Consider the following 17,806-nt stretch of genomic DNA (forward strand, 5'->3'; position numbering starts at 1 on the left):
TACACTGCTCAATCCTATTATGTTCTGTATGGGGAGAGCACAGGTGCAACAAATGGCAAAATGTGCCCTGGTAATCGGAACTGAATTAACAATTTTGTTATTGATACACAGACCACAAGAAACTCCAGCTCACTCTCCCAGAACTGTGCAGGTTCTGACAGGAATAAAATTTAGTGAGAATTATTCATAGGTACCAAGGCCAAAAGAGACCATTGTGATCATCTAGCCTGACATCCTGTATAACACAAGTCAGAGAACTTCCCCTCAAAAGCTTCCAGAACATTTTCAGAAAAAACATCCAATCTTGATTTTAAAATTGCCAGCGATGCAGAGTCTACCACAACCTGTTCCACTGGCTGATTACCTTCACTGCTAAAAAAAGTCACACCTTATTTCCAGTCTGTCTAGCTTCAAATTCCAATCACGGGATCGAGTTATACCCTTCTCTGCTAGATTGAAGAGCCTATCATCAAATATTTGTTCCCCATGTAGGTACTTAGAGACTGTACTCAAGTCATCCCCTAACATTCTCTTTGTTAAGCTAAACATACTTAGCTCCTGGAGTCTGTCACTATAGGGCTGGTTTTCTAATCCTTTAATCATTCTTGTGGCTCTTCTCTGAACCCTCTTCAATTTATCAACATCCTTCTTAGATTGTGGACACCAAACCAGACACAGTATTCCAGCAATGGTATTCCAGTACCAAATGAAGAGGTAAAATAACCTTACTACTCCTACCTGAGATACCCCTGTTTATGTTGCCAAGGATTGCATTAGCCCTTTTAGTCACAACATTGAATGTTCAGCTGATTATCCACAACAACTCACAAATCTTTTTCAGTCACTGCATCCCAGGACAGGGTCCCTATCTTGTAAGTATGGCCTATTTTCTCTGTTCCTAGATGTAGACTTTTACATTTAGCCATATTAAAACGCATAGTTTGCTTGCTCCCAGCCTTCCAAGGGATCCAGGTTGCTCAGTATCAGTGACCTGTCCTCTTCCTTATTTATCATTTGCCCAATTTTTGGATCATTTATGAACTTTATCAGTGATGTTTTTATGTTTTTTCCCAAATCATTGATAAAAACGTTAAACACCATAGAGCCAAGAACTGATCCCTCTGGGAGGAGGTGTCCCACAAATACATCTGCTTGATGATGATTCCCTGTTTACAATTACATTTTGAGACCTCTTAGTAATTTTGAGACCTATTCAGTTCTTTCTGCTATCACCAGCAGCAAACATAGGGAACAGATCAGTTATGGTGCTTCCCATATGTCCCCAGCCCACGAAGCCACAATTCAGAGCAGAACCACATTTGAGACGATTTTGAGAGATGGATTGCTATAGCCCTTTGTCAGAGGCTTCCCCATTGCAGCAAAAGTGCATCTTTCCAAGAAGACCCCTCACCCTTACACATCCCAGGTAATCTGCCTCACTGCCTGGCACTGACTACTCCCAAGGAATTTCAATTCAAAGAGACACATCAATGGAGAACTGAAGAAACTGATCCATCATGCACCACTCCTGCTGTGATCCCAAACCCTTTGACACCAAGAGTCTCAGCCAACAGCAAACAACATGGCTAAACCGGAAAACTACTGGGTTTTAATCTTAAAATATATCCAAGATGAACAACTTTTTTTTTAACAAAACCTCACAAAACGTTACTGGTGGGCTTCCCCATTTGTCTTTGTCCTATAAGTCCTCAGTGCAGAAAAAAATGAGAAGCAATAGGCTGGTGAGGCAACAACTGCTCTTATTTGTCTTATCTTCTCTATATAGGTCTCTTAAGACACCCTGATTACTAGATTCAGCCAGTCCTTTGCTAAAGCCAGTACAACAGCAAGCTAAACATTAGTTCATTTCTGTATTCCCCACCCATATCTCTAACAGGCCAGTGACAAAAAAACAGATAAACACCTTAGACATACCAGAGTAAAATCCAGACTAATGAGTAGCTGTGTCACCCCTGCCCTGTAATCTGGGGTGCCCTTTACAATGCCTTGTTGCTCTCAAACAGTCACCACATGTAAGTCACTCCCAGCTATGTCTGTGCATGTGCTGGAGCCAGACAGCCACATCTTGGCTCTTAATAGCCTTAAAAATTATGACTTGGTGACCCCAACGAACTCCCAGTTCCAGATTTTCCCTCAGAAACTTATGTCCTGTACTGTCCAGCCTTCTCCTGGACAGTACAAATATATTAAATTAGTTATTCCTATTAAGTTTGTTATTTGTTTAAAGGAAATAATATGTACACAACTTGTTACCGAGATACTTCAACTTGAACATACTGGATTAGATAAAACAGTAAAATAAATTGATTAACTACAAAGAGAGATTTTAAGTGAGTATAAGTAACGAGGCGTAAAAGTCAGAAATGGTTACAAGAAAAATAAAGATAAAATGTTTACTAATGCCTAACAAACTGTATTCGAGTCAAGCAAAGTTTCTCAGCTCATGCTCCAGCAGATTAGTGACCAAATTCTCAGATCAGAATCTCTCCCACAGAGTCTAACACCTGCTTCCTTTGTCTCTTCAAATGCAGTGAATGTGATGGGCAAAAAGAAAGAGAGGGTCCCTTGGGGTATTTGTCCCTCCTTTTCATAGTTTCAGTCCCCCTCTTGAAAAACATTTTCATCCAAGAACCAGGAGCTGGTTGTTTCACCTGTTTGAACTTCCTTTGTCTTCCCTTCCTGCTTGAAGGCAGTGCTTACTGCTTAAATGCAAACTAAGCAGAGCACACATTCCTTTGTTTAGGACTGACCTGTTTGCCAACTTCTGTTTGGGCAGGGCTGCCCGGTTTGGAACATGGTTAACACCATACAGGGGAATCTTATAACTTCACATACAATGTTGCCACACATTTTACCAGGACAACATTGACCAGCAAATTTTGAGTTTTCAAATGTTATCCTACAAGGCCTACTTGTACAAAGATTATTACAATAGCATATAGGATGTGAATAAAGAGATGTATTCTGTCAGAGCCCCCTAGCAACACACAAACTTTGTAGCAGTTCACAAGACAGTAGACTACTTTTGACACCACAGGATCCAAATTAACTCAGTACATGAGGTGCATATGGATCACACAGATGCTTGCAGTGAATGGAATCCAATTACCAACACAGATGGCACAGACTGAGAGACTGCATTGCTGGATGTGTGACAACAATTGTTCAAGCTGCTGACTGTGAACCCTGAGGCCAATTTTGGCAGTGCAGAATTCAGCCTCAAGCAGCACAGTCTAACAAAGACTACAGCATGGAGCAATGGTGCTGACCGATGAGGAACCTAGAGGAGAAGGATCTGAATGGCATCAAATACTTGCTTTAGTTGGCACTAAAGCAGAAGTTCAAAGATACTGCTCCCTAAAGAGAGAAGTGAGCATGAAGGGAGGGATTACTAGGCAATTACTTTAACGAGAGTGACCAGTGTGTATGATAACACCCATTGTTTTGTGTTCTCTGTGTATATAAATCTCCCCACTGTATTTTCCACTGAATGCATCCGATGAAGTGAGCTGTAGCTCACGAAAGCTTATGCTCAAATAAATTTGTTCGTCTCCAAGGTGCCACGAGTACTCCTTTTCTTTTTGAGGATACAGACTAACATGGCTGCTACTCTGAAACCTGTCAATAGGAAAGTAGGAATACACCTTGCCAGCAGCAGCTGTTCCACATAATGAAATATCTCCCCTTCATGGGTTAACCCTCTTGTTCTATGCCTATTGCCTGCTTGAGGGAACAGAGCAAAAGACAATCGAAAAACAAGGAAACCAGGAGGCCTCTTCAGCTTTGGCAATAAAGAATAACTGCAAGTGAGCAACCACAGACTACTCATTCTAGTGATCTCACATATTGCCAGTTATCTTGCAGATTGTGCTACAGATACATGCCCACCCATCTGAACTGAGGCAAAGCTAGGTACCAGGCACTAACTGCTGCTCCTGTGTCTTCCACGCTTCCTGAGCAGAGAAGGACATATTGCATGTAAGCAACCCAACTCATCAGGGTCAACATTCAGACCTGCTGAATAGACAACACCACAGTCCTACCCATAGTAACTGCTCCAGCAACTTAAATTTTCTTGGAGTGTTTTCTACTACATCCAGTCTGACATGTAGCTGCTTGAAGAGACAGAGTCCAGGTAAAACGGTCTAGCTGGGATATTAATATGAACATCCTTATTTCAAGCTGTACTAGCATAGCTGCCATCAAAGAGCACCTGTCCTAGGGCAGCAATTCCCTTGCTGCTTTCCTTTCCTTTTCTATTGTCTTAGTAAATCTGGAAGTCCAGGGAAAGGACTTAACAGCCAAGCTGACCTTGAAGTCCAACTAATGAGACCATCTAAACAGAGGACAGGCCCTTTCAACCTCATCATAAGATTCCTGGGAATTTTGAAACATAGCTTCAAAGTGATCCACATTTTCCTTGTCATTCCATATCCTACACTATTCATTCAAACCAAGCACCACTCCTCATACAACAAGTGGTGGGTGCAACCTAAAAAATCTAGATCAAACAGAATCACCTTGAACTGAAATTCTTTAAAGTGTGGTTGAAGTTTTTAAAGCTCCCCTAGAGACAAGACACAGCTTGTGTATTTATTTATTTATTTTTAAAGTTATTTAATTCCATCTCTGCTTCGAGTAACTTTTCCACTGCGTTTTGTAGGATGCATCTGGTAGGCTCAGACCTCTTGTTGCAACATCAGAAGATTCTGCAGCATACTCAACTGCAATCCATGGAAATAACTTCCCCTACATTTCTAGGAACGTCTAGGGGAAACTGGAAAGATCCCATTGTCTCAAAGGATGCCCTTTGGACAAGCATAACCAATAAACCTGAGGGAAGCTATGCAATGATCATACCCTTAACCCCACTCAAACTTTCAGCTCCAGTTGATGGATACATGCACCTAATCCTTTGCAGGGGAGAAGGATCTGCTATTAATTGAACACAGGTTAATCTCAACACTGGCCTTTTCCTCCAGTAGATCCTTATAATCCCAATTCTCACACTTAAAACTTCCACCACTACTTACAGCCCTCAAAGTTCCACGTGGTGAGAGCAAGAACTTGTTTTAAAAATTGTTTCCAAGATGAAAACTGCATTTGATTTTGTTCCCTAGTGTAACAGATACCTGGAACAGCTGTACCTTCTGTCACATGTTACAGAAATTCAACAAGGAAAAGATCAATTAGGCTTCGCCTACTCTGGACTTTCGTCGGTAAAACTTTTGTCGTTCAAAGGTGTGAAAAACACGCCCTCCGTCCCCCGAACAACAGAAGTTTTATCGCCAACAAGCACCGGTATGAACAGAGCTTTGTCGGCAGGAGCACGCTCCCGCCGACAAAGCTGCTCCTGCTGCTCGTTGGGGGTGGAAGTTTTTTGTTGGCGAGAGAGCTCTCTCCTGCCGACAAACAGCAGCTACACTGCGCACCTTTTAGCGGCCTGGCTGTAGCGGCACAATTGTGTCACTAAAAGGTGCGTAGTGTAAACATAGCCTAAGACTCATCTCCCAGAGAGCCACTCTGGATTTAGGTGTTCCAGTCAATGGGGTATCTTCCACATTGCACCTAATAGTGCTCACTGTTAGGAAATTCCCACATATTTAGATTAAGTTTTCTGTTGCCCCATGTATTCCTAACATTTAATTTTAATCTTTCCTTATAAATAAATCCCTCCAGCCCCCCTTTAGCCACTTTCATCAGCCCTCTAACACACATTTGATACATTTGTCAGCATCTTTCTGGTTTTCAATCACCCAAGAGTGATGGCAACATTCAGAGCCTCAGACAAACACTAGCCCTCAGCCCACACTCCAGAATGAAAGCTCATAGTTCATGAAGGTTTTGTGGCAGTGGACTCAGTCATATTTTTGACACCATGTTGAATTATAGGCTTATAATCATTTACTGCCTCTTTTATCCTCGAGTCTTTCCACAGCATCTCCCTCCCATTGAATGCTGGGATTTCAAATTAGTTTCCCAGAGATGGATAAATTCTCTTATATTTTTCTGGGATAAGATGTGTATTTTAAGTCCTTACCCATTTTACTAACCTTGTCTACACAGGGAGATTTATTGGTGTAATTGTACAGGTATTATACCAGTATAACTCCTTGTGTGGACACTGCCTTTTTTCAATTTCGCTTATGTTACTCTCTTTACTGGGGAATGCCAAACCTCTCAAGTTAGCATCATCTGCAGTAACAACATGCAGATTTAATCTCTCTTCCAGATCATGAAAATATTGACATTAAACTCAGCTCCTGCTGCAGCTCACTGGACACTTAACCTCAATACATTCCCACTGACTGTTTCCCTTTGCATAGGGTTCCTTTAACCCAACTTCAGTTCACATGACAGTGTCAAAGGTTTCATGAGTAGCTATACCAGATGATGATATAGCTGCCGAATTCCCAGTCATTAGTTTTGCTAATTCCTTCCAAAACTGATCACATTTGTCACAATTTAGTCTTTATAAACCTCCAATGCCGCTTATTGCTCATGGTTCCATTACACACTTTTGACAGCTTCTCTCTGTGGGTCACACTACCCCATCTGTTGCTTTCTTGATATGCTAAGCAGTATGGGCAGAAATTACTCCTTTCTGGTTTTGACAATTCTGCCACATTTGATTTTTTTTTTAGTTCTCCAAAATACCTTCACCTATCAACATCTCCATGGGCTAAACAGCACTTCACATGTTTCTCTCTCTAATGTCAGTGTTTCAGGACTTTTCAGAAATAATTTTCAGTGGTTTGCTTTTTGTTAGCCAACACACTTAGCACCCTAGGTCGTGCCATTCAGACTCACACATGTGGATAGGTTAAATTTTTCCAAGTATTCTCTCACCTGCTTTCATCAACAGTTACATTTACAAGGCTCTCAGAATAGGCCTTTTCTCTCGCCCCCTTCTTGTGGAGATACAGATTTATCAGATTTATCATTGATTTCATCATTCATTTATTGATGAGCCTGCTTCCTCTGTAGTATTTTCCCCCCCAATATATGTTTGTAAGTTCCCTTCTTAAGACTCTTACCCCCTTCAGCAGCATTAACTCATCATTCCTTTATTATTTACCCCCAAGACTTGACCACATATTGTCTTATTTCCATATTTTGTTAGGTTTCTTCATACTCAGATCTTTGAGCCATGCCCTCAAAGTCACACCAGTCTCCTTGTCTGTATTTTTGTTTTTTAGAGCCATTGTATTCTATGGCATCTAGGGATTCTCTAGCCTTCTCCTACATTCATGCATTACAATACTTCCACCACCTTTACTTAAATTTCTTAGTTTAATTTCCCAAATATTTGCTTTCCTAAAATCCAGGATGATCCTCCTCTGCACTCTCTACATCCCCTCGCCTTACTATGTTGCATCCAAATAGGTTGCTATCATTGGCTCCAACCTACCCTATTATTTTCACATCCTTACTTGGTCCCTTCCTATTAGTCAAGCAGCAGATCCAGGGTGGCTTCTCTTCTGGTTTGAATTATCAGCTTTCTGAATCATAAGGTCATCCTCCAGGCTCCTTAAGAACCTCAGATCTGCGTTCGGTTGTATGGAGTCTTTCCCTCCACTCGATTCATCTGACACAGATGTAGACAGAGAGAAGGAAGAGGTTCCCTTTCCCAAATGGGGTTAAATCCAACCTTGACCAAGACCCTCACACAATAACAGGCTCTTTGTACCTCATTACCTCTCTTTTGTCTCACTGTTATTGCACAAGGCCTTTTGATTTAAATGAAAGGTAGTGTGGAAGGGGCTCGTCAAAACGTCAACAAAGGGCATGGGACTCTCCAAACCCAACACTATGGTTATCTCCACAGTTATGCGCCATAAAGGGTGAGATGGATCAGATACCAGTACTATTCCCAAGGGGCTCAGTATACGTTGCTGCCACAGCAGTAGTGCTTCTGGCAGTGAAACTGGACTGAATCTGGATTGTACTTAGTCCTCACCTGGCTGGATCTGGGTAGATTGGGTGCTCCCGGGACCCTGCTCCGTCATAGCGTGATAATGAAATGAGGGAAGACTCCAGCAGTCTCCTAGAAATAAAAGCAAAAATGTTAATGTCTGTAAGTGACCAGCTCCATGTCTCCTGCTTCCTTATATCACCTGAGATTATTTGAATGACTGATTCATTGCTATAGACATGCATGGGACTGTACAGACAAACAGGGCCAGTGATAGCTGGCATAAATTTTTGCCATATAAAGATTCAAAGCATACAAGAGTCCCATTATATGGATGGAAGAACTCCCAAATGGACTCACTCCTGCATGGATGTCTCAAGAGAGAGCTGCAGATGGCAAGCAGTCCAAAGTAGCCAGGCCTGTAATCACGGATGCTGCTTTAGCAGTCTGTCAGGAATTTCTGCCACCCTATTCTAAGGGGCTCATACAGGGCTGGAAGATGCTCTTGACATGGACAAACCGTGTTTGTTTACTGCCCCTCACCGATTCCTTTGCTCGGAAGTCAGGCCACAGGACACCAGAAAGCCTACACTAGTTATGTGTTTATGGGTTTTTCGTTGTTCTTAAACAAAAAACAAAAAAAACCACACCACCACCACCAAAACACCTTGCTTACACAGAGCTCCCCAAAACCAGCAGCCTCCAATCAACCATGATGGAAAAGCTGAGACAATGACCCTCCCAAATGCAGCACTGTCTGGTCATAGCATGGATGTGTCAGACCGGGGAATAGCTTATTGGCTGGAAACTGTCCATTAACCATCCTGGACTAGCTAGTATTAGAGAGTACCAGTGGCTCTATGTTCTGTCAACCACAGAAAAGAGAGAAAAATGCTGCAGTGTAAACTTCACTGAATTTGCACAGCAGGGCAGATTTCCTGTTGCCTTGCTGTCTGCCTAGGCTTGATAGTGATTAAGCTAAACACTTAGGCTCTTCAAGATAATTGTGTTCTCAAACCAAACCTCTATTATGGTTTTAAAATTGACATCTCTGCTTTAAATTATCAGAGGAATTCAAGAGAATCCGAGGTTTCACAGACTGACAATGAATGCTGACAGGTTTCAGTGGTGCTGTGTTAGTCTGTATCAGCAAAAACAAAAAAAAAAACCCCAAAAAACGAGGCGTCCTTGTGGCACTTTAGAGACTAACAAATTTATTTGGGCATAAGCTTTCGTGGGCTAGAACCCACGTCATCAGATGCATGGAGTGGAAAATACAGGAGCAGGTATAAATACATGAAAAGATGTGAGTTGCTTTACCAAGTGTGAGGTCAGTCTAACGAGACAAATCAATTAACAGCAGGATACCAAGGGAGGAGAAATAACTTTTGAAGTGGTAAGAGTGCCCATTACAGACAGTTGACAAGGAGGTGTGAGTAACAGTAGGGAGAAATTAGTTTTGGGGAAATTAAGTTTAGGTTTTGTAATGACTCAACCACTCCCAGTCTTTATTCAGGCCTAATCTGATGGTATCTCGTTTGCAAATTAATTCCAGTTCTGCAGCTTCACGATAGAGTCTATTTTTGGCGGTTTTTTTGTTGAAGAATTGCCACTTTGAGGTCCGTTATTGAGTGACCAGAGAGATTGAAGTGTTCTGCTACTGGTTTTTGAATGTTCTGATTCCTGATGTCCGATTTGTGTCCATTTATTCTTTTGCGTAGAGACTGTCCAGTTTGACCAATGTACATGGCAGAGGGGCATTGCTAGCACATGATGGCATATATCACATTGGTAGATGTGCAGGGTGAACGAGCCCCGGATGGTGTGGCTGATGTGGTTAGGTCCTATGATGGTGTCCCTTGAATAGATGTGTGGACAGAATTGGCACCAGGGTTTGTAGCAGATTGGGTTGGTGTTTTTGTTGTGTGGTATGTAGTCGCTGGTGAGTATTTGCTTCAGGTTGGGGGGCTGTCTGTAAGCGAGGGCTGGCCTGTCTCCCAACGTCTGTGAGAGTGAGGGGTCACCCTTCAGGATAGGTCGTAGATTCTTTATGATGCGCTGGGGAGGTTTTAGTTGGGGGCTGTAGGTGATGGCTAGTGGTGCTCTGTTACTTTCTTTGTTGGGCCTGTCTTGTAGTAGGTGACTTCTCGGTACCCTTCTGGCTCTGTCAATCTGTTTCTTCACTTCACCAGGTGGACACAAATCGGACATCAGGAATCAGAACATTCAAAAACCAGTAGGAGAACACTTCAATCTCTCTGGTCACTCAATAACGGACCTCAAAGTGGCAATTTTTCAACAAAAAAACCCCTTCAAAAACAGACTCCAAAGTGAAGCTGCAGAATTGGAATTAATTTGCAAACTAGATACTATCAGATTAGGCCTGAATAAAGACTGGGAGTGGTTGGGTCATTACAAAACCTAAACTTAATTTCCCCAAGACTAAATTTCCCCCTACTGTTACTCACACCTTCTTGTCAACTGTCTGTAATGGGCACTCTCTTACCACTTCAAAAGTTATTTCTCCTCCCTTGGTATCCTGCTGTTAATTGATTTATCTCATTAGACTGACCTAACACTTGGTAAAGCAACCCACATCCTTTCTTGTATTTATACCTGCTCCTGTATCTTTTACTTCATACATCTGATACAGTGGGTTCTAGCCCACGAAAGCTTACGCCCAAATAAATCTGTTAGTCTCTAAGGTGCCACAAGGACTCCTTGTTTTTTGTTTTTTGTTTTTTTTTAAATGAATGCGGAGTTACCTAGGCACTGGGTTACTTTTCCAGAGATTCAAGTTCTGTTATTTCTCCTGAAGAGCACATAACTCAGTTCCCAAAGAAGCCACAATTCCTGCCACTGCTGCATGGTGCCACCCCTGAGCACTGTAGCATCCCTTCCGCCCCCCGCCCCCCCCCCCCCCCAAAAAAAAAAAAAAAAACCCAACAACCTCAGCCCCTGGCTCTCTCCTCCCCCCAGGTAAGGAATGTCACATGCACTCACTCCACTGAGCATTCTCAGAGAATCTGCAGTAGTCTCAAAGATTATCTGCATGGATTAATTCAAAGAACAGTCATCAAGTACCAGCATGTTCCTCCAAAAGGTAAAGCCTTCTGAATTTAGGGATAGCAAAACCACCCTGGTTATCACCATGTCTCAGACCCACTTGCCTTCCCTACATGCATTCTAAGGCCACATCCAAATGCCATGTATAAAAGTTCAGTTGCCATGAGCAGTGGTTGATTTTAAGCTTCAGCACTGGTTTTTGGTTACCTCGTAACTTTGTCCTGTCAGAGTATCAAGAGTGATAAAAGTGTGCTCTTGACATCAATGTAAATAAGGATGGCAGAGATGCCCTGCACCTAAAACCACTAATGTCAAAGCGATTTGTTTTATTAGTTAAAATAATTTGTTCCAAGCTAAAGCCCTGAGGACCAACTTGCAGTTTAGCGTTTATTTTCATAGCCAGATAAATGGGTCCAATAATTAAGGCACTGTTATCATCATCATCAATAATGCCTCCATGGTCTGCGACACTAATATTGTTACCTACAATCCCCAAGGAGACTGTGGTGCCTGCTTTTAAAATGATACACTTTCATAGTCCTTAGAATTTAAACTCCAGACCTTAAATCCACATAATGGACTAATGGATCACTCACCACCACCCCCTTTAGAATATGCCCAACACTGGGAACCTGAAAGCAGAAATTAATGATCCCTTGGTCAGAAACAGCTGCCCCTTGGAAGACCTAGTCTAGGAGACAAAGACTGGGTTTATTTTCATTATTAACAGAGGGGCCAAAGCAGTCCAAAGTACTGTCAGTGCTAACAGCATTACTAGTAATTCTGTTATAGGTAGAAAAAGATGATCCCTGAAGGAACAGCAGCTGCAACAAGTACTAGCCACTAAACAAACAGTCTGACATTTTCACACAAAAATTCAGGTTGCACCTCCTCTTGAAACCCTTCACTTGGCAATGCTTGATTCAAGTGTCCCTTCTGGAGCACTGAGCTCCCTTCCCCCCTAGTGCTGCCCAGATCCATAGCAGGCTAACACTAGGCTCTGTTGAAGCAATTGCTCCACAATCTCTGTCTAGACAACATGAAATTGTCACAAATGACATCTAAAGTACAATTAGCAAAGAAACTGCAATTTCCACTCTCCTCCCCCGCTCACAGGGAGAATCACACATTAACATCCTCCAGATTGTCAATCAATGCCTCAGTGATGAAGATTAACTCTGCGCACACTAGGAGACGCTTCAAGCCCAACTTGCTAAAATAGGCTTTTTTTTTTCTTTATAAACACCACAAGGAGATATAAATTGCCTTCTGTTCGGCAGCACTCTCTGTTGTGATCTCAATGGACCGCCTGCCTGCCAGACATCAGCACCCCAGGAAAAGGTTTTGGAACCATCATTTTACCCTGCACAATATTACTCAGGGACTGCAAACAGAAGCAGTAGTCAGGAAGAGGAAAAAGAGAACTGGAAGCCCAAGTTATGGGACAACACAATTTAAACAGAATAAAAAAGGGAGAGAGGGACAAGGCAGGAATAAGCTTTTCCTTAAGCTGCTCTCACCTGGGAGCACACTGATCAAAAGAGGAATGGGCAGCTACAGACAGTAGCAAAGAAAGTGGGGAGGAAAAGGAAAATGGGAACTGCAGGGCAGCTAAGCATCCCAAGAATGTTTCTATGTCTCCAACCCTCTGAGCAGTTCTGATTTTCATCAGCCACCAGAGCACTAGTGAGTTTCTTTAGCATGGAGCAGCTGAATGCCAGAAGCCATAGCTTTAAAAAACCCAGCACAATCCCCTCATGTTACAGCAGGAGTTAGCAGATTAATTTCTCCCTACTATCCTCATACTCTCCCCGCTGGCAGCAAGACTTAATCACCCAGGCCATTTGGGACAGAATGACTGATTAATCCATAAAGGATCTCAAGAGGTATTCAAATGCAGCAAGTTTAGCTTCTTGGGATCAGTTTCCAAGGATACATGATTCCTAAAACTTTTTAGCGCAGTGGAGTCTCAAACCCAGCAGCACAGCATGCACATCAATAAATAACTAAGCTATCCAACTATACAAAGCTAACGGCTTCCCTCCCCTCTCAAAAAGGGAGGCAATGATCAAAAGGGGAGCTCTTTAAAAAGCAACTCAAGCACTCTGTGCATGTGACAAGTGTGCACCCCAAAAGCATGCTACTGCTCTGGCAGCCTCCATCCCCACCCTCCAGAAGCTGCTAAGTGCTGCCTGGCAAAAACAGAAATTATGCTGAAGCACTCTCTTATAAGGATGGCTACAGTCTCCCTAGCCCGGCACAATCACACCCTCAGTCAACCTCCAAAATTGAATGAGGGTGGAATTCATAGTCAAGATGCTTCAGCTTCAAAGAGATGACTACTCTGCCAACTTCTTTACTATTCTTTTTGGCATTCAGTCTTGCATCTTCCCAAAAGGACAGTAGGGCTCAAGAAACCTATGTGGAGGTGGAATTGAAGCAGGACCATGGATCATATCCTCCCATTCCTCTCAGCTCACAACTATCTGTCAGAGCTCTTGGATTCTGGCCCCTGTGGATGCAGAGTACCACACACACTGCTCTATATACAAATCCTATGGAGAACTAAACGGTATTCAATCATAGAATATCAGGGCTGGAAGGGACCTCAGGAGGTCATCTAGTTCAACCCCCTGCTCAAAGCTGCTTCCCACTATAAAAGGGGAGGTTTAACCCAGAAAGGTAACAAAGAAGAGTTGAATCCCCACAACAAGTGAGGCATCGAGAGCTGCCCAACATCACCTCCTGCTCATCCTCAAATGCTGCGCCCAGGTATTTAAAGGAGGTTGCATAATTAATTCCTATGGATCTGGAGACCGGCATTATGGCATGAATGGCTATGTCAGACCAAAATCGTATCCAGTCCATATGATCTCCTCAAGGGCAGGCAGCATTTGTTTTTCCAAAAACCTTCACATTTTAGTCTCTTCTCTTCACAGAGCAGATTTCAGCCTACTTGTCTACAGCCACGCAAGCAAACAGGGATCCTGAACCACCACCCTTTGCAGCTAGCCCGATTTCACAGCTCTTGGGAAGAAGTGAAATTTCATAACTCTCTTGGATCAGACACAACCTATTCAAGCTCAAAGAAAGAAGAGCTAGTAAACAACTCTACAGGTTCCTTGAAAAGGACCTAATTTAGGAGATTATTGTTAGTGGAACCCTTGTCAGTCCTGCTTCAGTACTCAGGAATCTGAAAGCTAAAAAGCTCCAGACTCTGAAATGTTAAGTCCTATAGTTCTCAACCTTTTTGGGCTCAGGACATATTTGTAAACCTTGATGGCCCGTCGCAACCCAGTAAATAGCTTTAGTAGAAAAACCATCTGGCTTACTCAATATTTCTTACCCATGATAAACAATATACTCCTTAAGTACTAAAAAAGTACACAGTGCGTACCACAGTGACAGCTCCTGACCCTTGGGGCTGGCTGGGCTCATCTCCCTGCTGGGGTCATTGTGACCTCAAGGATCCCTTAAGTTTCAGACAGGGAGGTTTAAGTTGGATGTTAGGAAAAAAACTTCCTGTCAGGATGGTTAAGCACTGGAATAAATTGCCTAGGGAGGTTGTGGAATCTCCATCACTGGATATTTTTAAGAGCAGGTTAGACAAACATCTGTCAGGAATGGTCTAGATAGTATGCAGTCCTACCATGAGTGCAGGGGACTGGACTAGTGACCTCTCAAAGTCCCCTCAAGTTCTATAATTCTCTGATTCTATCTCAGCCCGTCAGGTTTGGCCAATTTGAGTGGCACTGTAATCTGACACAGGTCTAGTTGTAACATCTCTCATTCAAATTTGGTCCAGCTGGTCCCCCATCTTCATGACAGAGGAGTGGCTGAGCCAAACCTCGGCAGTGCTGCAACCCCATGTACCAGGTTTCAACACCTGGAGCGGGGAGCTGAGCCGAGTCCAGTCAAATACACAGTATCAGAGCTGCCACCATAGAGCGAGTGGGGGGCAGCCAGGACCCATCCTTGGTGACTTTCAACCCCTCCCCCCCCCCATAGGCAGGACCCAAACCCATCACCACCACCAGGGCCTCCCACACAACCCTTTGACACATCCTGGCAACCTAATTTTGGGTCAGACCCACAGGCTGAGAAACACTGTTCTAGTTTATTTCAGTTTTTGCGTGGTTTAAGATAGCCCAAGTTTGTGACTGGCATCTGAACTGGATCATCACTTAACAGCACTGCTCAGGCATAAGCAAACAGGGTCAGAAGAGTAGGAAGAGACATCCAGTGCAGAACAGCATGCTTGATTTTACTAGTCCTAAATCACCACCAGTAGGTGAATACGTAATCTTAGCCATCTAGTGATGGAAATGGGCCTTAGCAGTCGTGATGATTTATGGAACCTATGTACGACCTATGAATTTGGCTGATATGAAAGTACTGCATCATGGAATGCCTCAATGTATAGTGAGTCAACCATGGAGTGACAGGGGCTGTGTCACATACCTGTTAGACCAGAGACAATGGTTGGTCATTAAATCTTAATGGTCCTCTATTCAAGTGGAAACACCTTGGGACAATGGGTTGGCTGAAGCAAGGAGAGCCAGTTCTCTCCAAATTGGGAAGTGGGAAGAGGAAAATCCTCTGCAACAGAGCAAAGAAACTAAAGTGTTGATGCTAGCCTGTAAAAACAACAGAGACTGGATTGCTCAGGCACAGAAAGCTCTGGGCAGGAGAGAGGAAGACATTGGTATGGGTTTATATCAAGGGCATCTTGTTTAAATATGGGACAAACCAAGGAAGTCAGAAGTTAGCTGACCTCAAGAAAGACACTATGATTCTTAACAGAAGCCACATGAAGGGAGATCCTAGACACCGCAGAGGACTCGGTCCTAAGCCCAGAGAATGCTCCAGAGTCATGAGGAAACTGAGGCAGAGAAATACATACAGGTGTGTGTTTTATTTTGTCTAGATCTGTGTATTTGTCATGCTAAATAAAAGGTAATGGTGTTTAGAATCCTGGGCAAAGTCTGTATCTGCTTGCTTCACTCTCACATACCCCTGAAGAGTTAAACTGTGAACACAGAACACCCACACAGCAAAGTTCTGGAAGAGGGTACGCTTAAACTACTCTGAAATCAGCATTGGTCATAGGAGGCCATGGGCAGCTAAACCATATGGTCTCATTTCTGTGAAGGTGGGACACACAGTATGCCTGTGCTCATAAAATGTCCCAGAGGGGCCACAGGAGGAGTGGTGTAGCCTACTCAGCTCAAGAGAGGTTTAAAGCACACATGTCCCAACACAGGTAGCCTGGAGAATGTCCAGCAGAGGGAGCTTTGATAGGACTGTGTGTGTGTGTGGCAGCAGTTCTCGGAGTTAACATTTTCCCTGTAGCACCTTAGCCCTTTGACTTTTTCTGGTCTTCAGTGACTAACAAGAATTGGTGGTTGCTTTTCCCCAACCCTATCTGGCCATTCTGTATTCCATCTGTCAGACTGTGTACACAGTGCACCTTTCTGCAGTAAAGGTTTCTCTCTTTAAACGGAGTAGGTGGAAGCAGAAGTATAGTGAGTCCAGTACACAATCAAGCAAGTTTTCCAAATTCAGGTCCCAGTCTCTCCAGACCATCATTCCGGGGAGGGCCCCACACTCAATAGCATTGGAGTGGCATGTTATGGTAGCATTTGGGGTTGGGGGAGGAGGGGAGCTGAGGAGGGAGGAACACCTTCTGAATTACCGTGGGCCATTCCAAACATACTAGCAGAATCCAGCCCTCAGGCAGAGAAATAGATTGGTTAGGGGGAAAGAAGAGATTGAAGAATGCATTTGCAACAGTACAAAAATGTAGTCATCTGGAGAATGGCGCTGCCAAATAAGAGACCTATAGGAATTAAACTTTAAGAACTTTCTACTCAAGAGGAGATGAAAGAACACTAAACCTTCTGCCAGGATGGTGGAAAGTCTCAGACACAGAAAAAAGGGGAAAGAGCACACTGACAAGAAGAATGAGGTACTGACTATAACAAACAAATATATATATATTTATTTAAGTCTGCAGGGAGAGAGATCCTTGGATTTGAATTCTCCGTAGAAAAAGGTTGGGGGAAAGGAGGACACAAAAATCCCTTCCCCTGTCTCCGAGAGAAATAGGGCTAATGCTCCAAAATTCGCCAGATTTTGTTAAGTGAACTGAGGTGTTGATTCGCAAAAAGAAAAGGAGTACTTGTGGCACCTTAGAGACTAACAAATTTATTTGAGCATAAGCTTTATTTTCCACTGCATGCATCCAACGAAGTGAGCTGTAGCTCACGCAAGCTTATGCTCAAATAAATTTGTTAGTCTCTAAGGTGCCACAAGTACTCCTTTTCTTTTTGCGGCTACAGACTAACACGGCTGCCACTCTGAGGTGTTGATTGTATCCCAACAGCAGTTCTGCTCTCTGGCTCAAACATTAACCTCTGTTTAACTGTCTGATGCCACAAAAGCCAAGCAGCATCTCTGGTGGAGCTCCTCGTATTCCCTTGGTGAGTGTTGGGGGCACCAGGAAGAGTGATTAATTCCTCAAGTGACCCAAGGTTGCACTCAATCTGCTAGGTCGCTTGCAGACAAAGGCCATAAATCAGAACAGGAGATGAGGGAGCATTATGCAGACATCCCTCATCATACAGCACCCAGAGAGTGATTAATGGACTGGTTTGCAAGTGATGGGAAGCATGCCTCTGTGGTGAACATGCTAAGGACTGAGAACAGAGCTGAGAACATACTGTTTAGTTTGGCAAGGACTTTGCAAAGTTGGAGACTACCCAAGTGAGAGACCATCCACTTTGCATTTCAGGTGCTGGAGTT

The 17,806-nt window shown here is 43.2% G+C and overlaps 1 protein-coding gene across 8 annotated transcripts in view; it reads right to left on the bottom strand.

Moving 5' to 3' along the window:
- Positions 1-17,806, bottom strand: part of AMBRA1 (autophagy and beclin 1 regulator 1) — a 194,580-nt gene that overhangs the window by 130,334 nt on the left and 46,440 nt on the right. For all 8 annotated transcript variants that reach the window (XM_043548143.1, XM_043548146.1, XM_037900178.2 and 5 more), the window contains one exon: positions 7,982-8,068. In XM_043548143.1, the coding sequence (XP_043404078.1) occupies positions 7,982-8,068 (87 nt within the window). The remainder of the gene's footprint in view (positions 1-7,981; positions 8,069-17,806) is intronic.

Source organism: Chelonia mydas, chromosome 6 (genome assembly GCF_015237465.2).
Source record: "Chelonia mydas isolate rCheMyd1 chromosome 6, rCheMyd1.pri.v2, whole genome shotgun sequence".
Taxonomy (NCBI): Eukaryota; Metazoa; Chordata; order Testudines; family Cheloniidae; genus Chelonia; species Chelonia mydas.